Below are 23,763 nucleotides of genomic sequence, written 5' to 3' on the forward strand. Positions count from 1 at the left end.
TTGACTAAATTAAATGTTGAAAAAATGGTCAAAGATCATTTATCACACATGATATCAGTTCACTCAGTTTCTACCTGGTTATAAACTGTTCTCATAACCAGGGCTAGGACAGTAACATTAGCTGAGGTAACACAGTCTTGCATGTGTTTGTTTCCCAAAAATATGTATGAAATGGAGTAAATGTGTAATTTAGGTTGAACTACCAAGACAAATTCCTGTCTAAAATTGCAATGCTAAGGTACACTGAGGAGTAGAATAGCACAACTGAGGTAAATATATGACAAGAAATTGCACTAAATATGTTGTATTTTGTTGGTATGTCTGCTAAGATATGAAACGTTATGTGTTTAATTTTTTTAAAGTAATTTAATTTATGAAATGGTGCATCTTTTGTTATCAAGACCCTCTAAATGATCTTATCTAACAGTAAAAAAAATACAAGCAAATGTATAAAACTTATTAATTTGTTAAACAGTTTCTTATATTAAACCAAAACTTTAGATATCAATCTACAAAGGATTCTGTTTCTTGTAATGCCATTGAAACCATCAAAATAGCAAAGCGTGTCTGTTGCACTGCTGCATTTGGATAAGCTGACCTATAGAATGTAAACATGGGCAGTGGATCTTTACCTGGCGGTGACAAAGTTCAGCTTCTATGCCATCTCCCTCACACTCTCTCCCCCCAAACGCTGGCCTGCAATTAAGCACACAACATGATCGTAACGAGAACTAAAGATAAGTGAAAAATAATGTAGTCACACAGCCCATTACCAATGGGCCAACATTTACAGATGACAAAATATATTACACAAAACATTAAGTTAACACAGACACACACATACCTGGGGTTGTTACACTCTCTCTTGCGAAATGTGATGCCCCCTCCACAGGTACGTGAACAGGGGGAAAAATCATACCAAGACGACCAGGAGCCATGAACTACCATAGAAGAGCTCAGCTTGGATGGAGATACACAGCGGCCTTTCAAACACCACTGAGAAAACACAAATAAAGGTTACACAATTTCACCTTTTAAATCTTTCCCCAGCTAACATTTTTTGATTTCTAGAACATTTTCTAAAAGTTACATTTAACATTTATCTGTCATGTTTTCTGGACATTCTTAGAACATGTTTATTTAATGTTTTTAAACATTCTGATAACATTTAGTAACATGTGATAGGAATGTTATGTAAGAGACGTAACAATGTTATGCAAACCATTATTAGGTCACATACAGCTCTGGACAAAAATAAGAGACCACTTAAAAATTATGAGTTTCTTTGATTTTAACAAATTGAAAACCTCTGGAATATAATCAAGAGAAAAATCCATGATCACAAGCCATCCAACCCAGCTGAACTGCTTGAATTTTTGCACCAGGAGTGGCTTAAAGTTAACCAAAGCAGTGAGCAAGACTGGTGGAGGAGAACATGTCAAGATGCATGAAAACTGCAGTTTTTCGAGACAAATATTGAACTCATTATAAATATGAACTTGTTTGCTTTGCATTTTTAATGTCTAAAAGCTCTACATCTTTTTATTTTATTTCAGCCATTTCTTATTTTCTGCAAATAAATGCTCTAAAATTATTTTATTTGGAATTTGGGAGAACTGTTGTCCGTAGTTTAGAGAATAAAACAACAATGTTCATTTTACTCAAACATACACCTATAAATAGCTAAATCAGATAAACTGATTAAGAAACTGATGTGGTCTTTTAATTTTTTTCCCAAAGCTGATGTTCAGAACGTTCCTGAAACATTATTTCTGTTGTTAAATGTTCCTATAACATTCTCTGTTACCTGGATTTTTGCTGAAAAACAGGGATTAAGGCCAGGCTTTGTCCCAGCAAATACGACTAGGTGTCCATAATGTTGCAACAACCACAAATTAAGTCACTTGCAATTTTGTGCGCACAACAGGCTGTAACAACATTACTGTACAATTTTATATTACCTTTCCACAATGTTCTCTAAAGGCTGTTTCAGAATTCCCAACGCTACTGAATTAGTGAATTTATCTAAATCATTGATAAACTGTAGCTATGCTGCTTATATAATTTGAGAAAGGGGAGCACAATAATATTACAATGCATAAACTTTTATACAAGAAGCAAACTTCTTATTTCATTCTTGGCATTTAGATAGCTAGCATAAGCTAGCAGTTAGCTCTGTATCAGTTAGCTGCATGCTAACAGCAGTGTTGGTTAACTTTACCAGAGAAACTGAGTAACAATGTTGAATTACAGTAGCTGCTGTTTAAGAGGAACTTTGTTAAAATGTTGATTATAAAAAGCTGGTATTTAAATGATACAATTCACTTGTGAAATGTTTTATGGTTGTAGTATGATAATTTACCTCAAATCCTGCCTGAAGCTTCCAGCTACTGCTTAACTATTTAAATTCCCTCCCTTTTCTTTTCAGGTAAAACTGCTGTTTTGAAGAGTGTTTCCATGACAGAGATGATGTATAAGTTATATTTATCCTCTTAAGACCCTGCGTCCTCATATAAGCACATTATATTTCTGCTTCTCAGCACCAAGATAGCTACTTCAAAAAAGAACTGACCATTTGGTCTTGAATAGAGACACTACCTATACCATCTAGTGGTCTCAGGACAACATTACACTCAATTGATTAAAAAAGCGTAAATGTCCCATTCAAACGTTTCTACAGCCAATCCATAAAGAAACATGAGTCAGATAAAAAAAATCTCATTTAATTTTATATATGCCCCTGGCTAGGCACATCAATCAAAAGTCCGGGTCTCAGGAGATTATAATTAACTAAAACAGAAATCTTAAGTGAGATATCTGAACTAGCTAAATATATACTGTTCTAGACATTTCTTAAAATGTTTAGTTAGAAATTAAAGTTTCTACTAAGACTTGGACCTACTTATATTAGGTGATTAATAAAACTGACCCTCACACTCACTACATTGTTGAGGCTTTTCTTGAAAAAGTGCTAAATCTTATACTTTACCCAGAAAGGGACATGGCATTATTTATTACACTGAATGGGTGCCATTTCTGTCCTCAGGAAGTTATATGTATAATTGTGCACACAAAATAACTTTAAAATAAAATTTTATTACTAAGCATATTGTCTTGTACATTCACATAATTGCAAAAGTAATATATTAAATTAAAAAGTCAATCAATAAAAACTACTTAGAACATTTAAAAAAAAATGATTTGTTACCTGTACCCACTCTATTAATATAAACATTACCTTTAAATATAATTATAAAAATCCTTCAGATATGTATTTTTTCTGCATTGTTGTGTGACTCCAAATCCCAAATTTTATAAAAAATCCATAACATTTAAGTTAAAATAGGCCTTCACATTTTAGTTTTGACCTAAATTAATTCTTAGATATTATTTGATTTTTTTTTCTTTTTTTTTTTCTTTTTTTTTAAATGTTAACAAACTCACTAGAAAAGCCCTTTAGCTGTTTTTCATGTTTTTGCTAATTCTATCCTAAATACTACATGTTTTATTTTGCTGTCTTTAAAGCTGCTGTGCCCTGAAACACATCTCTTCACTAATCAGAAGTTTTGTTGCCATAGCTGACTGAGGCAAGACTTTTAGCACCTCTGATTGATGGAGAATTGTTTTCAGGCTAATCGGAAGCGCTGCTATCTTTGTGTTTTTGAGAATAGCATGACAGTGATTCTGACGGAGCGGTTTATTCCGTGTGTAAGTGCGCGCTGATGCCGCAGTCTGTATCAGTACAGGGAGCGTGAGTCAGTAGGTAAGGAGAGCGCGTGTGATCTGCAGGAGTGTGTTTTTTTCGGATTAATACACTGCAGTGTGATGAGTGATTGTTACAGTACTGAACAGTAGTGCTAAAATGTGTTCCCTTGTGTACAAATACGCACGCTTTTACGCACGGCGCAGACTTTTAAACACGGTGCGCGCTTTTACGCACGGCGCAGACTTTTACGGACGGCGCGCGCTTTTACGCACAGTACACGCTTTTAGGCACGGTGCGCGGACTTTTACGCACGGCGCGCACTTTTACGCACGGCGCGCGCTTTTACGCACGGGATGCGGTTTTACGCACGGGATGCGGTTTTACGCACGGTGCGCGCTTTTACCCACTGCGCGGACTTTTATGCAGGGGATGCGCTTTTACGCGTAGCGTTCTATGCACATGCTCTCTTTTACGCAAGGGATGTGCTGTTATGTGTTTTACAGCATGGAAGCTCACAGGCAGGGCTGCTTCAGCTATAACCTTAGCTGCTACACAGCGTAACAGCATGTCTCAAAAAATGTCAGTTACCAAAGAAGGAATATAACAAGAGTGAATATTGGCAGTGAGTTGAAAGGTGCGGAAAGTACAGTTTGAAAAGGCTACAAGACCGACCCAGAGCTGTTACTTCTCTTCTGAACAGGTCATTAATCACAACCACTAGGTGAACTTACTAGGGACTCCAAAATGTAATCTCTATACTGAGTTTAGCTCTAAATGTGATTATATATTGAGTGATTTGTTATGTCCAAAACGATTCATGGTAAACGTTACTTATAGCCATTCCTAGTGCCTAGGTTCCTATCTGTCTGTTGTGTAACATACAGTCAATATAACGCTAGATACGGGTTTTAGAAGAGTTTAGAATTTCTGTGCTCCTTCCACTCTCCCTCTCGATTCTCTGTCTCTCCTACCAGTCTACACTGGCTTTGCTAAGCTAAGCAGTATATCACTAGGACCTGTAAAGTAATAACTTAAGCTATGGGGTGTGTATTTTTCGAGCAGTGGGATTTTTCAGGTATAACAGGCTTGGCTTAGGCTAACGCAGCTAACGGTGCATAAGGCTATAGTTTAACTAACTACGGATAATAAATAACAAGTAAATCATGTATAAATATAATATCAATAAATAATCTACACCTGCGATGTACTTGGTGTGTGTGTCTGTTTTTCTCTGTAGTTGTTGGTGTAAGCACTCTCCAGCGACAATTGAACACAGAACGCTTCTTTATGCGCTTGGCATATATAAGCAAGGAATGCATTTTTTCGCATGGCCCGTGCTTTTTTTTTATTAACAGGGCACACAACGCACAGTGCGCGCTTTTACGCACGGGATGTGCTTTTATGCACGGGATGCGCTTTTACGCACGGGATGCGCTTTTACGCACGGGATGCACTTTTACGCAGGGTGCGTGCTTTTACGCACGGCGTGGACTTTTACGCACAGGATGCGCTTTTACGCACGGGATGCGCTTTTACGCACGGGATGCACTTTTACGCACGGGATGCGCTTTTACGCACGGCGTGGATTTTTACGCACGGGATGCGCTTTTACGCACGGGATGCACTTTTACGCATGGTGCGTGCTTTTACGCACGGGATGCGCTTTTACGCACGGCGTGGACTTTTACGCACAGGATGCGCTTTTACGCACGGTGTGCGCTTTTACGCACGGAATGCGCTTTTACGCACGGTGCGCGCTTTTACGCACGGGATGCGCTTTTAAGCACGGGATGCACTTTTACGCACGGTGTATGCTTTTACGCACGGGATGCGCTTTTAAGCCCGGCGGACTTTTACGCATGGTGTGCGCTTTTACGCACATGCGCGCTTTTATGCAAGGGATGCGGTGCGTTTTTTTGCACATGGCTCGGTTTTAGGCAAGGGATGTGCTGTTATGAAGGGATAACATACACTCACTACCTAAGGCATCTCTTTGCATTGTGTTAATAGTACAAGAATGTATTAACACATTAAGTCTTACATTACATAAACTCTCTGAAACACTTAGAAGCATCAGTTTAACAGTGTCAAATTAAACTATTTACAGACAAAACGTTTTAGTTAATTAATTGTATATGTCATTACTGTCATGGAAGAAAAACTCCCCAAACCAGCAACCTTACATCTCTTCTTAAGGGACCAATATATATTTTTAGTAGTAAAAGATAAAATGATCAAGATGTAAAATCAGCTGCTGCTCGTTCCCCAACACTTACCAGTACCTACACAACAACGAATGATCGGTCTTACAGTAAGTACAGCTAGCAGGCAGGGCTGCTTCAGCTATAACCTTAGCTGCTACCTAAAAGTCTGAGCATGTCTCAAAAAAGCTCAGTGATCAAAGAGGGAATAAAACGAGACAGAGCTGTCTACTTTTCTCCTGAACAGGCAAGCTAACTGGCTAGCTAATTTACTCAGGTAATGTATTACAACCAGTAGGCTATAGTAGAGATTGGTGTTTAAATTAATAAAAAAAATGTTCACATTAATTTTAGTGATCTGTGTGCAGCTGGGATAAAAAGGCAAAGGAGTACCTGAGAGAGAGAGATAGGTTAGCAAGGTTAGCTACAGTGATCTGAACTAAAGCAATCATGCTACACACATTACACTGCAGCCAGTCACAACGGAGGAACAGCCGTGCCACATCTGATTACTACCTCAGCAGTGATGAGTACTCGAAAGTATTATCTCTATACTGAGTTTAGCTCTGAATGTGATTATATATTGAGTGATTTGTTACGTCCAAAACGATTCATGGTAAACGTTACTTATAGCCATCCCTAGCAACTATCTAACTATTTAGCTGTTTATGTATCTGTCTGTTGTGTAACATACAGTCAATAGAACGCTAGATACGGGTTTTAGAAGAGTTTAGAATTTCTGTGCTCCTCCACTCTCCCTCTCTGTTCTCTGTCTCTCCTACCAGTCTACACTGGCTTTGCTAAGCTAAGCTAAGCAGTATATCACGAGGACCTGTAAAGTAATAACTTCAGCTGGGCTGTGTATTTTTGGAGCAGTGGGATTTTTCAGGTATAACAGGCTTGGCTTAGGTTAACGCAGCTAGCGGTGCATGAAGCTAGTTTAGCTAATTACAGATAAAGTTCACATGAACTTCACACGCGTCTGGGGAGGGGTGGACGGAGCAGACTACTCTCTGTGATGTTTTGAAATTGGACTACACAAGCTCGCTCTCATTTACTACATAATGTACCTAGGTAAGGAGAGCGCCTGTGATCTGCAGTAGTGTCTTTTTCAGGTTTACTACACTGCAAGTGATTTTTACTGTAATGAACAGTAGTACTAAAATTTGTTCTCTTGTGCAATAAAAAGGGTCCAACATTACCTGAACCGTCCAGGGTAACAGGTCACAGATTAATTGAAATATGTTAATAAATATCAAGTAAATCGTGTATAAATATAATTTAAATAAATAATCTACACCTGCGAGGTACTTGGTACCTTTACGCACGGTCCGCGCTTTTACGCACGCTGCGCGCTTTTATGCACGGTGCGTGTTTTTACGCACGGTGCGCGCTTTTACGCACGGTGCGTGCTTTTATGCACGGGATGCGCTTTTACGCACGGCGAGGACGATTACGCACGATGCGCGCTTTTACCCACGGCGCGGACTTTTACGCAGGGGATGCGCTTTTACGCGCGGTGCAGTGTTTATGCACATGGCTCGGTTTTAGGCAAGGGATGTGCTGTTACGAAGGGAGCACATACACTCACTGCCTAAGGCATCTCTTTGCATTGTGTTATTAGTACAAGAATATATTAACACATTAAGTCTTATATTACTTAAACTCTCTAAAGTGCTTAGAAGCCTCAGTTTACAAGTGTCAAATTAAACTATTTACAGACAAAACGTTTTAGTTAATTAATCATATACATCATTACTGAGGAGGGGTGGGATTGCTCTAGCTATTACACACGCTCGCTTTTATTTCTTACAGAATGTACCTTTAACTTTTAGTGGAAGTCACTGTAAAAATAGTCAGGTAAAGAGCTAAGCTGAGCTGCTCGTAAATAAATAATAAAGAAAAACACTTGGGAGATGCCCAAAAGGCCACTTGAAGATGCCCGAAAGGCCATTTGGAAATGCCAAAAAGGACACCTGGATATACCCAAAAGGACACTTGGAGAGACCCAAAAGAACACTTTGTAGATGCCCAAAAGAACACTTGGAAATGCCCAAAAGGAAACTTGGAGATGCCCCAAAAGACACTTGAAGATGCAAAAAAAGACACTTGAAGATGCCCAAAAAGACACTTGAAGAGATCCACAGGGACTCTTGGAGATGCCCAAAAGAACACTTGGAGATGCCCAAAAGGACACTTGGAGATGCTCAAAAAGACACTTGAAGGTAACAAAAAGACACTTAGAGACGCCCAAAAGGACACTTGGAGATGCCCAAAAGAACACTTGGAGATGCCCAAAAGTATATTTGGAGATGCCCAAAGGATATTTGGAGATACCCAAAAGGACACTTGGAGATACCCAAAAGGACACTTGGAGATGCCCAAAAGGACACTTGGAGATGCCCAAAAGGACAATTGGAGATGCCCAAAAGGACAATTGGAGATGACCAAAAGAACACTTGACGATGTCCAAAAGGACATTTGACGATACCCAAGAGAACACTTGGAGATGCCCAAAAGAACACCTGGAAATACCCAAAGGACACTTGGAAATGATCAAGGACTCAGTGCATAAACAACATGCCCTACAGCTCCTCTATTACCTGTGTCCGATCTCGTGTGCTATTGTGATTCCCAGATCAAAGCCTGTATCTTCTGTAATGACACAATTCCATTGGCTGGAACAGACTCCGCCCAGCTGCGTCACACCTCTCACTAGTTTATTCCCACTGGGCAGCACCAGGTCAAACCTTGTGTGGAATTTTTACAAACAAATCCATTAACATAAACAGAAAAAAAATGTTTATTCAGATTGTAAATAATAATTACAACAAATACAATTAAGCGAAAGTTTCATTATGTATGGGCAAACATTGTGGTCTAATTAATTATTCTAATTTGAGTGGAAATTATCTGAATTCTTGATTCATTTAAACATGATTCAAGATGACATCTTGGTTTCTTTAAAGAAACAATATTCTGTTGTAAATTTGTGCATTGGATGAGGTATAATGGAGGAAATGAAACATACATTTGGAGATGCCCAAAAGGACACTTGGAGATGCTCAAAAAGACACTTAGAGATGCCCAAAAGGACACTTGGAGATGTCCAAAAGAACACTTGGAGATGACCAAAAGGACACTTGGAGATGCCCAAAAGGACATTTGGAGATGCCCAAAAGGATATTTGGAGATGCCCAAAAGGCCATATGGAGATACCCAAAAGGACACTTGGAGATGCCCAAAAGGACATTTGACGATACCCAAGAGGACACTTGGAGATACCAAAAAGGACACTTGGAGATGCCCAAAAGGATATTTGGAGATGCCCAAAAGGACACTTAGAGATGCCCAAAAGGGCACTTGAAGATGCCCAAAGGGACATTTGACGATACCCAAGAGGACATTTGGAGATGCCCAAAAGGACACTTGGAGATGCCCAAAAGGACACTTAGAGATGCCCAAAAGGACACTTGGAGTTGCCCAAAAGGACACTTGGAGATGCCCAAAAGGACATTTGACGATACCCAAGAGGACACTTGGAGATACCAAAAAGGACACTTGGAGATGCTCAAAAAGACACTTAGAGATGCCCAAAAGGACACTTGGAGATGTCCAAAAGAACACTTGGAGATGACCAAAAGGACACTTGGAGATGCCCAAAAGGACATTTGGAGATGCCCAAAAGGATATTTGGAGATGCCCAAAAGGCCATATGGAGATACCCAAAAGGACACTTGGAGATGCCCAAAAGGACATTTGACGATACCCAAGAGGACACTTGGAGATACCAAAAAGGACACTTGGAGATGCCCAAAAGGATATTTGGAGATGCCCAAAAGGACACTTAGAGATGCCCAAAAGGGCACTTGAAGATGCCCAAAGGGACATTTGACGATACCCAAGAGGACATTTGGAGATGCCCAAAAGGACACTTGGAGATGCCCAAAAGGACACTTAGAGATGCCCAAAAGGACACTTGGAGTTGCCCAAAAGGACACTTGGAGATGCCCAAAAGGACATTTGACGATACCCAAGAGGACACTTGGAGATACCAAAAAGGACACTTGGAGATGCCCAAAAGGATATTTGGAGATGCCCAAAAGGACACTTAGAGATGCCCAAAAGGGCACTTGAAGATGCCCAAAGGGACATTTGACGATACCCAAGAGGACATTTGGAGAGGCCCAAAAGGATATTTGGAGATGCCCAAAAGGATATTTGGAGATGCCCAAAATGACACTTGGAGATGCCCAAAAGGACACTTGGAGATGCCCAAAAGGACACTTGGAGATGTCCAAAAGAACACTTGGAGATTACAAAAATAAAACATAGAGATGCCAAAAGAACACTTGGAGATGCCCAAAAGGATATTTGGAGATAATAAAAAGGATATGTAAAGATGCTCAAAAGGACACTTGGAGATGCCCAAAAGGACATTTGCAATACCCAAGAGGACACTTGGAGATACCAAAAAGGACACTTGGTGATGCCCAAAAGGACACTTGGAGATGCCCAAAAGGACATTTGCAATACCCAAGAGGACACTTGGAGATACCAAAAAGGACACTTGGTGATGCCCAAAAGGACACTTGGAGATGCCCAAAAGGACACAAAAAGACACTTGGAGATGCCCAAAAGGATATTTGGAGATGCCCAAAAGGACAATTGGAGATGACCAAAAGGACACTTGGAGATGCCCAAAAGGACATTTGACGATACCCAAGAGGACACTTGGAGATACCAAAAAGGACACTTGGAGATGCCTAAAAGGACACTTAGAGATGCCCAAAAGGGCACTTGAAGGTGCCCAAAGGGACATTTGACGATACCCAAGAGGACATTTGGAGATGTCCAAAAGAACACTTGGAGATGACCAAAAGGACACTTGGAGATTACAAAAATAAAACATAGAGATGCCAAAAGAACACTTGGAGATGCCCAAAAGGATATTTGGAGATAATAAAAAGGATATGTAAAGATGCTCAAAAGGACACTTGGAGATGCCCAAAAGGACATTTTACGATACCCAAGAGAACACTTGGAGATACCAAAAAGGACACTTGGTGATGCCCAAAAGGATATTTGGAGATGCCCAAAAGGACACTTGGAGATGCCCAAAAGGACACTTGGAGATGCCCAAAAGAACAGTTGGAGATGCCCAAAAGGACACTAGGAGATGCCCAAAAGAACACCTGGAAATACCCAAAGGACACTTGGAAATGATCAAACATACATTTGGAGATGCCCAAAAGCACACATGGAGATGCCCAAAAGGAAACTTGGAGATGCCCAGACATACACTTGGAGATACCCAAAAGGAGATGCCCAAAAGAACACTTGGAGATGCCTAAAAGGACACTTGGAGATTACAAAAATAAAACGTAGAGATGCCAAAAGAAGGACACTTGGAGATGCCCAAATGGACATCTGGACATACCCAAAAGGACACTTGGAGAGACCCAAAGGGACTCTTGGAGATGCCCAAAAAGACACTTAGAGATGCCCAAAAGGACACTTGGAGATGCCCAAAAGAACACTTGGAGATGACCAAAAGGACACTTGGAGATTACAAAAATAAACATAGAGATGCCAAAAGGACACTTGGAAATGCCCAAAAGGACACTTGGAAATGCCCAAAAGGCCACTTGAAGATACCCAAAAGGACACTTGGAGATGCCCAAAAGGACACTTGGAGATGCCCAAAAGGACACTTGGAGATGCCCAAAAGGATATTTGGAGACGCCCAAAGGATATTTGGAGATGCCCAAAAGGACATTTGCAATACCCAAGAGGACACTTGGAGATACCAAAAAGGACACTTGGTGATGCCCAAAAGGACACTTGGAGATGCCCAAAAGGACACTTGGAGATGCCCAAAAGGACACAAAAAGACACTTGGAGATGCCCAAAAGGATATTTGGAGATGCCCAAAAGGACACAAAAGGACAATTGGAGATGACCAAAAGGACACTTGGAGATGCCCAAAAAGACACTTGGAGATACTAAAAAGGATATTTGGAGATGCCCAAAAGGACGCAAAAGTACAACTTGGAGAGGGCCAAATAGACACTTGGAGATGCCCACTTGGAGTAAAAATAGATAAATAATAAATAATGTAGAAAACATGTACTGAGAAATATTAGCTCTTTTGAAAATAAAAACATGATTTTGACCTGTTTTAAAGTGTATATTGTTTAACAATAAGTCAGTTTTTAAAACCATAAGTGACTGGCATGCTGGTACCTTGTTTGGACCACATTCAGTACCATCCAGCAGTGGCACAAGTAGTCGGGTACAGGAGCTGCGATCACCAGGGATGATGTGGCAGGACAGAACCCGACATGTGGCCTAAAAACAATATATGTATAGTAACAGGATGTGGTAATTTATCACCAATATGTATACCGAACAAAAAAGTGCAAAACATCAACCAGTTCTGAAACTCATTGGAATTATAGAAAATAAATCAAATGAAATAAATCAGATTATGATGCTCTCACCATGTCATTGCTATTAAAAGAGCAGGCAGTGGCTGTTCTTCCGAACGCAATGCGACATTGATCGTCCACCCCATAATACAGCCCAGGCCTCCACTGCTGTTGAGAACCTCCCACCACCGGAACATCCTTCACACACTCTGCCTTGCCTGCACTACACAGAAGGTAGTATATTTGCTTTATGATAAATTATATGTTAGTATATAGTATCATGTTTTGCAACATTCAGCCACATGCATCAAGTTTTTATTTGTCCCTGTTAAGTAATGACTATATCAGTAACTAAACCAGCATCACACAAACATAGCGTCTGTGTAATATTCTGCATACCTGTAGAAATCAAGAAGCTGGCTTCTGCTGCACTGGGACCAGGTGAGATCCACACTGTTGTAACCGCCATCAGATGCCATTATAAACCCACTCCCACTGCATGTGTTAGCTATACTATCGTGGTTTATGCCAAAACTGAAATAAAAATCAAAAGGTTTCTCAGAAGTTATACAATCATTTGGTATTTTCACAACAAAAGTGTTTACGCTAAGGGAATTCCCCTGTCAAATACAATTTTGTAGGTGCAGAGAAATTGTGTTAATAGTTGTAGTAATGCAAACCACAGTTTGTGATGTAAAATATTTTTCCCCAAAATTGCAAGTGAACCCAACCAACTTCCTGAATTTGATATTTAATTACATTAATAGTAAAATATACTAGACCTTTGGTTTTCGTTAGGGACTTTATTGCCTTCCAGATTGAATACTTACTGCACAACTTTAAAACTTTAAAGTTGTCTTTATTATTAACCAGCAAAAGTCTAAACTATTATTTCAGTTAAAAAGCTTTCAGTAAATGTTTTGAACATCTGGTTTCTAACACTACCTACTCCATACTGTCCATATTTGGAAGTTAAGCTAAGGCCCTTTTTGAAGTTATTGTTTATGTAATTTCACAAACTTCAGTTTCACACATCTTGGATCTTAGGCTACAGCAGTTTTACTTTTTTTTTCTTTTGTTAGTTAACCCCTTAAAATGCTTGAGGGCTTTGAAATCTCCTACAGGATATTTTGGCTGGAAGCTGCCTGTTTACTTCACTTAATAATTTCAGATCAGCAACAGGAATCAACTCCAATTCTGCCTGTTTGAAAATAGACGTCAAAACCAGACAAACAACGAAACAAAAGGTTTGAAGTACATAATTTGTTTGATTTGTATTGCAAAAAATATTGATTTCAAAAAGAAGTTCAGGAAATAGCCAAGATGATTTAATTAATTATATATTGACATTAGCAGATTTACTTAAATAGTTTTTTTACATTTTCTATTAAAAATACAATTATGCTTTTTAGTTATTTTCTTTATCAAATATGAAGCATTTCTACGTAATTGCTTGAAAAGGAATACTCAAGATTTAGTGGTGTAATGTCAGTCAATTGACAAAAATCCTGGCATGTTAGGAATTAAGTTTCAGTTAAGTTTCCCAAACTGTTTTTGAACAAGCAGCAGCCAATCAGAACAGAAGTTATTTACATGTTTATATTCATATTAATTTGTAGGAGATTTAATATGGTTGTAAAGTGGTCATTCGAAAATGAATTATGGAACATAATCCCACATAAATGTCATTATTGTAAAACGCAGGATATGGCCTTTTCAGTTTGAGCTCAGCTGAACTCAGTTTAACTCAGGTCAGGTGGGGGGTCCTATTTTTAGCTCAGATCCTGATTGCTTTAATTTGATTTGTGTGGACGGACTCAGTGCATAAACAACATGCCCTACAGCTCCTCTATTACCTGTGTCCGATCTCGTGTGCTATTGTGATTCCCAGATCAAAGCCTGTATCTTCTGTAATGACACAATTCCATTGGCTGGAACAGACTCCGCCCAGCTGCGTCACACCTCTCACTAGTTTATTCCCACTGGGCAGCACCAGGTCAAACCTTGTGTGGAATTTTTACAAACAAATCCATTAACATAAACAGAAAAAAATTGTTTATTCAGATTGTAAATAATAATTACAACAAATACAATTAAGCGAAAGTTTCATTATGTATGGGCAAACATTGTGGTCTAATTAATTATTCTAATTTGAGTGGAAATTATCTGAATTCTTGATTCATTTAAACATGATTCAAGATGACATCTTGGTTTCTTTAAAGAAACAATATTCTGTTGTAAATTTGTGCATTGGATGAGGTATAATGGAGGAAATGAAGACTGCTAAATTCACCTTGCTTGACCAACTAACAAATTTAGCTTTATTAACATTAATAAATGAGATGTCTAACACTTGTTTAGAAGCAGTTTAGACTTTTTTTTTTACTTTGTAACCATGTTAACTGTCATACATATTTTTTATTACTATTATAATAAGAAAACCGTCAAATCTAACAATTATTTTAACTAAACAAGTTGCTAACTAGCAAGCTAGCGCTAGCAAAGTAGAAATAGCAAAGTAGCTTGGAATAAATGACCTGTAAAAACACTAACACAATAATGCTATGTCCTATAAAAAAGTAACTTTCTAAATATAAGGTTGATAGATGTAAAAAATTGTAAATAAGAAGTAAATAAGAAAATATTTAGTTTTCTTTTACAGTTTATGTGAAACAGCACAAAAACAGCCTATAGTATAAGAAAGCTAATTGGGTGTTTAGCTACCTTTAGAGCTTGTTGCATTGCTAACAAAAACAATTCCTAATAGCAATAGTATATACTATCCTTTCTTAAATTATTACTGTTGTTGAATGTTTTATGAAGTAACATATCAAAATATTTTGCCTCTCCCCGAAACATAATGTTTTGGTTGCATTACATCTTTTAAAGAAAATACAAGCTACCATAAAACAACCTTTATTTTAACATTGCCTAATAAGCATTGGTTAGTTTTGAAAAGCTGACATTGAATCAACGTTCCTTTAAAGGTTTTGAATTGTTGGGTGGCTTCTACACTAACTTTTACGTGAAAAGTTATTTGATATTTGTTCTGCAGCATTTTGACATAAAAATAATAAATTTGGAATCATTTTGTTGTGCAACACCAAATCTGAAAAGTAGCAGAAAATAAGGTTAACAACATGGTTAATGTAATAAGCAGTAAACAAGCCAAACAAAAACAAGCTAACCAAAACACAAATGAGGGAAAAATATACCATAAACCATGAATCATAAATAGGAACCGAGCAGAGAATCACAACATCAAGAGATCCAAAACAAACTAGACCAGACCAAACCAGGCATGCAGTAAGTTGTTATACTTCACAAAGAGGGAGATAAACAGAAAGGGTATTTATACAGAGCAGACTAATGACTAACAGGTGCAGGGAATGAGTAATCAGTCACAGCTGAAGCAGATCAGCACTAGGCTTATTCTTCCTGCTAACCCCTCTTAAGGTGTGCAACACCACAACATTTGTTACAAAATTCTTCACACTTTCTCTACTGGAGACAGATCAGAACTGCAAGCAGGGTGGTCCAATACACGTACCATCTTCTTTCACAGCCTTGTCTTGGTAATTTTCAAAAACCCCATCCATTGACACACCCTTTTGCATGGCTTTTGGACATGCTGCTGATAACAGTCTGGATGGTCTAGAGCTCAGAGCATTTATTTCTTCCAAAAAGATCTGGAATAATTATTGGTCTGACCACACACGTTTCCGCTATGTTCCACTAAGCCCAAAGAAATTTCTGGACATGGTTAACATAGATATTGGATTTGCACAGTAAAGTTTTAACCTGCTAGGAACTCTACACTCTACACACTACATTTTGCTCTACAAGGGCCTGGTGTCCTCCTATGAGGCCATTAAACTGTTGCCTAGTGGTGGCAGAAGAGTTTAACATGGTACAGTTTCAATTTTGTTCAAAAATTTACATGAACAGTAAATACAGTAAATGTTTTTTTTTACTTTGTTATGTCTTTTTGTTGAAGCAGCACTTCAAATGAGCCATATTGCTCAAAGGGGCACAATTGTTGTTTCTGCTTTTGTTTTGCACTCAGGCAATGCTGCTGTGTTCAGGCACAAAATAAATGTTTTGCACATCGTCAATGATTGCGACTTCATTGATATCAAAATATAAAACTAAAGTCCTCATATAAACTTTGTCACGAAAAAAGTTAATCAGGCACCAATTAGCAAATAGCAGAGAGAAAAAAAAATGCATGCCATGCAAGAGTTCAGGTCTTAAGAGGTTTGTGAATGTAACTCTACTGTAGAACTTTTGTACCAAATCATGATTTCAGTTACCTTTTGACAACTGTTTGAAATCACATCATTGTTTAGCTGGTTTTAAAATATCATGAAATGCAGGAATGTATGTTTTTGTAATAAAGGGAATTAAGTTGGCCTGACTACAAATGAAATATATTGAAATCACACTGTCTGCAATAAAATAAAAGTTGATTAATTGTAAAAACACTGCAGTCACTTAGGTTCACATGTTCTTGGTGAATAATTTTTTTTCACTTGATCAGTAAAATAGCTTGTTCAGTAAAGTAACATATCAAGTCCATACCTGGTGATATACAGGAGCAAGTCCGCATGCAGAGGGTCAGTGTCATTTGAGGGGTTGACCTTATGACCCCATTCGCACACACTTCTTAGAGAAGAGGTGATGTTGTCAGAAATCTGAATCTCTGGCTGAAAATTAAGCAATTTGTTGGTTGGTAGTCTATACAGTGTGGCACTGTGAGTAATTGAGTGGTACTTGTAGTAACAGGGACAGTACCTCTGCCTCAGTGAGAATAATCATACGGACCAGATGAACTCTCATGTTTGCCCCCAGAGTGACGTCTCTCAACAACTCTGAAGCCTGCGGGAGTATAAAGAGAATCAGACCATCAGATGCGTTAGGTGACACATACAAATAAATGGGTTCTTTGAGTTGAATCAACCAATAACAATTCAGTTTAGTCTGTTAGCATTAGCAGCTTCTTTTCCATTGGTTTATGACACTCATCAGGGTGTAGTCACTATCCCAAGACTACCTTAGGCAACTTGTAGATCATACATTATGATTAATTGAATGACCTCTATTTGTAGACTCTAAAACCAAGCCTTATTCTCTGAGCTGCTAAATCTGTGTTAGTTGTGTGTTATAGTGTTCACTATATAGCATTTTCTTTTCAATTTTTTATGAGTATTTTAAATCCATATGTTAGTTCAATTAAGTCAAAAATAAAACTTGACACAAATCTGTTTTATTCACCTGACCATAAACTTTGAGCAAAGCACTTGATATAATTAAGAAAAACAAACTTATAATTTAGGCAGATTAATGGGTGTCATTTGCTTGTTGTCTTCCAAATTAAACTTGTTTTTTTTTATATTTTTGAATCTAACACATATATTTAACTATTCACAACATGTACTGGCCAATCTCAGACAGCTATATTTATTTTTGTACAAGGTTCCTAAGCTGAATATGGTTACAAAACTCATGCGACATTTAAGAAGCATGTTTAAAAGCAAGTCTACTAATTCCTTTGATTTTTTCTTAAAAAAGTCTTTATTTTAAATAAATGGTTAACTGCAGGTTCAAATAACTAATATTTATGACAACAAAATCACTCCTGTTACTGGCACTCACTCCTGTTACTCTTTATGTTTTGAGTAATAGGAATGAAAGTAACAGGAATTAGTTTTTAGCATAGAATTAGCAAAAAAAAGAAAAATAGCTAAATGGCAGCTATGCTAATAGCATGAAGACACTAAGCACATTCTAGAGATTTTCCCAAAATTTGTATTTTAAAAATAAACATCAAGATTAATTTTGGTCTTCCCGTGATCTTCAGAAGAACCAACTGCTGGAACTTCCTGTTGTAGATGTTTGTAGAATATTCCAGATTTTTCAGATTTTAACTTAAATATAATGGATTTTAATATGAAAAAATATTTTTAAAGCTTAGATGGGATTTGAAAGTCACACAGCAATGCAACAAAATACATGTCTGAGGGATTTTAATAATTATATTTCATGGTAAAGTTTATAGTTAGAGAGTAGGGACAGGTAACAAATGCCATTTTTTCAGTGTAGTTTTTATTATTATTATTATTATTATTTTAATTACATATCTTACTTTTGCAATTAGGTCAATGTACAACACACTATGTTAAATAATAAAATGTATTTTAAAGTTATTTTGTGTGCACATTTATACATGTAATTTCCTGGGGACAGAAATGGCACCCATTCGGTGAAATGGCCCAAAAAAACACTCACAATATTCAGGTTGGTGAGGATGTATCTCTCAGTGTCCTGCTTGTGAACATCATGGACGTCAGGACCGACCACCACCAGCAGTTCTAAATGACTCACTTCTGTTCCCAGAAATGACCTCTGTATGCGATGATGACCTGAATAATAAAGAGAGAGAATGTTTCCACATGCCATTTACAACATTAATTTACATCACTAAAAATGCTCACTCACTCTGTGACTGTTTGAGGTGTGTCTTCACCACAGGTGAGGGATGGGTCAGCATCAGATGTGGCACTCCTGCGATGTGGTCCACACTGTTTCTTAAGTGGTCTGAATGTTTTTGGAGCAAAGGCTGTATGGACATCTTTCTCTTTCCTGGCTGGAATAGAAGTAGGCCTTGCTGGAGGGAAGGAGGAAAAACTGTAATTGGACAAACAGTATATATATATATATATATATACATATATATATATATATTCCACATATCTATACAGTTATATACAGTACATACTGAAGAATTCAAGGCCACAATCAGCTCAAACTGTCACTTGTTTCTATTTACAACATTTATTGTTTACTCTACTCCTACTTATTATTCTTTACAACACTGATCTCTCTTGTTTATTCTTTACATAATTAATACCTCTTTACAGCATTCTATGTTTTATTATTAAACTTAGTCCTGGACTAAATTCTGAATTGAGATTCTTTATTAAGAAGATGTAAAAAAAAAATTTAGTCTAGGACTAGTCTCTGTTTGAAAAACCAACCCTTATTCTTTTTTACACTATTTGTGTTTGTTTTTTACATATATTAAATTTACATTTTCTCATTCTTGTTTTTAAAACAGTTATTATTAATTAGTTTCACATTAATTCTGCTTTACTATGTTTTATTCTATATTTATACTATATTTATACTATATTTATTCCTGTTCTTATTTTTACACTACTAATTATTCTTTGCAGTACTGTTTTTAAGTTACAACTTAAAAAAAACATGTTTGTTCTTTACAAAATATGTTCTTGCTTAAAATACTTTCATCTTTTACACTTTTTAAAGATATTCTTCTTTGAAGCTCTCCTTTTTTATCTTTAAAAAAATCAATTCTTTTTTTATGCTACTCCTGATATTTTAAGAAAATCCAGAATTTTTCTTTATTATTTATAATAATTTATGATGCTCATGATTTCTCTTAACAAAACTTATCGCACTTTACTGTACTTGCATTTTCACAGATATATTTATTCTTCTTTAATTTCTTTGTGAAAATCAATCTTTTGTTTTTCCCATTATTAATACCCAACCAACAACCAAGTCAGAAATCTCAACAAAAGAAAAAGAGGCCTCACAAGCTTTCCGTGGCACACAGAGAGAAGAGTTTGAGTGTTTTCTGGTTTCTGCAGGTAAAGTCGCTCACAACAGGTATTTTCCCTTCTCTTTATTATACTGAGTGTTGAATTAACAGTGAACTCCAGGCTAGAGGGACAGAAAAACAGCTGATCCTTGGTTAGCTGGCCCAGCTGAAACTGTTCACCCTGCGCTTGAAAAGAGCACTGCCAGGGCCTTCTGCTGGAGCAGTTTACCCACACCAGCTGCAGATCAGGCACTGAGGATGAGAGCAGTGAAGATGCTAGCATGAAATGTACATTTGAGGCAGGCATACTTGGACATCTTTAGTCTTTAGTCTTACCTGATGTCATTGAATTTGTATTAAAGTAATATAACAGATCTTGATGTTGAAGTGACTGTAAAAAGTCCTTTAAAGAGAAAAAAAATAATGAAAGCTGTGATTAAAAACCATTGTTATTCCACCAAATATTGATTTCTGAACTCTTAAAACTTTATGAATATAAACTTGTTTGCATGTGTTCTTTGCATTTTTTGAGGTCTGAAAGCTCTGCATCTTCTTGTTGTTTCAGCTATTTCTCATTTTCTGCAAATAAATGCTCTAAATAACAATATTTAGTTTTTTTATTGTTTGTTGTCCGTAGTTTATAGATTAAAACAACAATGTTCATTTTACTTAAACATATACCTATAAATAGCAAAATCAGAGAAACTGATTCAGAAACTGACGTGGTCTTTTATTTTTTCCAGAGCTGTATGTGTTTCAAATTATATTATATATATATATATATATATATATATATATATATATATATATATATATATATATATATATATATATATATATATATATATATATATTATATTTATATAGGTACATGCCAGTATTTGTGGTTTCTTTGCTAGATTAACTCTATGGAAAATATACTCAATGCATGTCCCCTTAGGTCACTTGTCAATTATCATCAAACAATCTAGCTTGGAAAATCTGTTAGCATCACGGCTAACCCTTTCTAACCCTGCTGTGCTTGGCTGCTGTGTCTGTTAGCATTGCAGCCTGAGTCTGGCTGTGAGAATTGCAGCTAATCTGCACTTCTAGGCTTCATAACTCAGATTTACAGAGCAATTTAAAAACATGACACACATAGTAATAGCAAACAGCAACTCTTATTTATCTAACCAGGGCACCATTGTTCTGTTATTGACTATCGGTGAGTAATCCAGCTCAGAAATTCGGTTTTGCATCACAGCTAACCTGCTGCAGTCATGGCTGGCTAATGTGTGTGACTGAGCCAACATGAGCGCCTTGGGAAAATTCTTTTTTTTTTTCAGTTTACTTCTGTTTTTCTTTTGCTTAAGAGGTAAAATATATCTATAGTTACTTTAAACAAAACACACTAACAGAGCAATGTATGAATGTAAGGTGAGTGATATTTTTTGTACAGTGGAAGTATGGGTAGCATTAATGTATCTGATTTAATAATGTGTAGATAAGAGTGCAACATTTAACAATAGGGTATAGTTGCTGTTAATACGCTGTTTTTGTTTGTACAATCCAGAGTTTCTCACTGGTAAATACAAGTTGTGATGGCATTCATGTGCATTAATCTCATAAATATGATATTTCTGACAAAAACCCATCTAACCAGTATGTTGCCCTCAACCTGTCATCAACAGTGTCAACAATCAGTGAGTAATCAGCTCAGAAAAAAAAACTAAAATTCACTCATTTTGAAAAATTAAATCCCACTTGAAATCCCATGGCAGCCACAAACTGAATGCATGTTTTACAATGAAGATAAATGTATGTCTAATCAATATTGATGCCCCTTCGACAATTCAACAGTTGTGTCATGTTGGTATCTAGGTAGCTATCAATCAACTATCAAAGTTGTATTGCTGAGAAATCTAACATAGATGGATCCATTAACAACCATGTTTAATAAAAGGGACTTGAATGTGAAAAGAACATTTAAATGTCTAAGGAGCATTCACTTGATATAAAGGTGTAAAGATGTCTTTGTAGATTATTTACACCCCCATGTCTCATGGTTCTTCATGGTTCTTAATAGAAGCAAATGTGGTTCTTCTCTGACATCACTAGAAATTATTTTACATCTTTATTTTTAGCAGTCTATAGTCATATACTAAACTGTAGTAACATTACTGAATCATCATTGCAGTGTCCTTCTGTTCAAGGGTTAGGCTATGTCTGGGCCTAAGAAACCACTATACATCACAAAATAGCCTTATGTTGCAAAAAGAAATATCTGCTTAGAATTCAGTGCTTAATGTGTTCTTCTCACTAAACTCAACTATCCGTTATTCATTCACTCACCTTTTCCAGGGAAAACTCAGATGTCAACAGAACTGTGTCCACCAGGACTGAAGCTAGAAAGAGTGACACAAGCCCTGCCATCTTTTTGCAAAACTTTTGGATCAGCAATGCAAGGTTCCTGATAAGGATGGTTAGCTATGGCATCCCACAGTTTTGGAGTACGCCAAATCTTAGATCACAGCTTACGACTAAATCCTGGCCAGCACTAAGTGAAGCAAAGTATCCAAACTGGCCAGGGGTCGCACAAATCTGCAGGCAAACTCAGTCTGATTACTGAGAGACTTTTTGTTGACACAGCGGAGGGAGGAATAACAGTATGGAGAGATGTGGCTGGCTCTTAGCTGATAAGAGAAGACCAGCTGATTGGCCAGTGACAGTGGCTGTATAACTGGAAGAGGTTGATTCTCTCACTTCTTTCATTGAGACATGGTTTACCGGACAGCATTTTAAACTCACTGTAAAGCATTTTGAACATATATTGCTGGATCTGGGAAGTAGCATTACATACAGTGGTGCTGTCAATGTTAATGTCAATGTTTACAATTTAGTGTTTTTATGTACATTAACTCTGATGCCCAAGCCAAAGTCCAGGCATTAACATATGAATATTAACTCTGCTGGAAAAAAGTGATGAAATGGAACTGATGAACCACAAGCTCAGTACATCAGCACTAGCGGCCGCTTACTGGTGATACATTTAAAACTATTATAACATCATCAGAATGCCATACAAAGCACAAATGAAGCTCAGATCCCATGCAAAGCATCTCAGACCACCTTTATTGAGTTAACAGTGCAGTCAATTGAATTAAGGCAAAGTTGATTTTTCCACTGGATAGAATAATGTTTCAACAGTAAAAGTGTGATGATTTACATATCCATCAGGACAGAAACTCAGCTATTGCTGCTCTGATAGAAATTGGAAGTTGGAAATAGACATTGAAAGTGGAAACACATTATAAACGGAAAGAATTTAGATGGAAAAGGGCTGTTGTGTCATTAAAACATATAGGAATATGTAGAGCTACACTCGTGCCAGAACCGGTTAATGGAGTTAATGGAGATTACATCATGTAAAAAAAGGTGTGGCCAAAACTTATTAAGGCGTGGGAAAGAGATCCTAAGGCGTGGGACTGAGATAATTAAAGGGTGTGAATGAGATAATTAAGTCGTAGCCAGAGAATAATAAAGTTTTTTTTTTATATAAATTAACGTGCATTAAGAAGCTCCAGTCCAAGGATAATCTTTTGTAAGAAAATGGGAAGTGAATTGGTTTATTTTTATTTTTAGCTTGGCTTATTAAGGAATTTAAGGAAATAACAGACTCTCTAAGGTGACATCATGCTAAAACAAAAAATGCGTCGCCACATCTTATTAATGCCTTAGGATATCATTCACATGCAGTCGTAAATACTGCAAAAAAAAAGCAAGTGTATAAAAGTATCAGTATAAAATAATCAAACACTTTTC

At 37.1% G+C, this 23,763-nt stretch overlaps 1 protein-coding gene across 1 annotated transcript in view; it reads right to left on the reverse strand.

Moving 5' to 3' along the window:
* The window catches only part of adamts13 (ADAM metallopeptidase with thrombospondin type 1 motif, 13), a 41,332-nt gene extending 18,761 nt beyond the window's left edge, over positions 1 to 22,571 (reverse strand). Inside the window, exons 1-13 of the mRNA XM_049485873.1 lie at positions 22,294 to 22,571; positions 20,299 to 20,365; positions 19,958 to 20,214; positions 18,837 to 19,005; positions 18,627 to 18,760; positions 17,133 to 17,216; positions 16,920 to 17,044; positions 14,195 to 14,341; positions 12,738 to 12,872; positions 12,411 to 12,561; positions 12,154 to 12,258; positions 845 to 996; positions 633 to 696 (exon numbers count right to left, since the gene is read on the reverse strand). Of these exons, the coding sequence (XP_049341830.1) occupies positions 633 to 696; positions 845 to 996; positions 12,154 to 12,258; positions 12,411 to 12,561; positions 12,738 to 12,872; positions 14,195 to 14,341; positions 16,920 to 17,044; positions 17,133 to 17,216; positions 18,627 to 18,760; positions 18,837 to 19,005; positions 19,958 to 20,214; positions 20,299 to 20,365; positions 22,294 to 22,374 (1,671 nt within the window). The 5' untranslated portion in view covers positions 22,375 to 22,571. The remainder of the gene's footprint in view (positions 1 to 632; positions 697 to 844; positions 997 to 12,153; positions 12,259 to 12,410; positions 12,562 to 12,737; positions 12,873 to 14,194; positions 14,342 to 16,919; positions 17,045 to 17,132; positions 17,217 to 18,626; positions 18,761 to 18,836; positions 19,006 to 19,957; positions 20,215 to 20,298; positions 20,366 to 22,293) is intronic.
* Between the last annotated feature and the right edge of the window lie 1,192 nt (positions 22,572 to 23,763).

Source organism: Astyanax mexicanus, chromosome 12, assembly GCF_023375975.1.
Source record: "Astyanax mexicanus isolate ESR-SI-001 chromosome 12, AstMex3_surface, whole genome shotgun sequence".
Lineage (NCBI taxonomy): Eukaryota > Metazoa > Chordata > Actinopteri > Characiformes > Acestrorhamphidae > Astyanax > Astyanax mexicanus.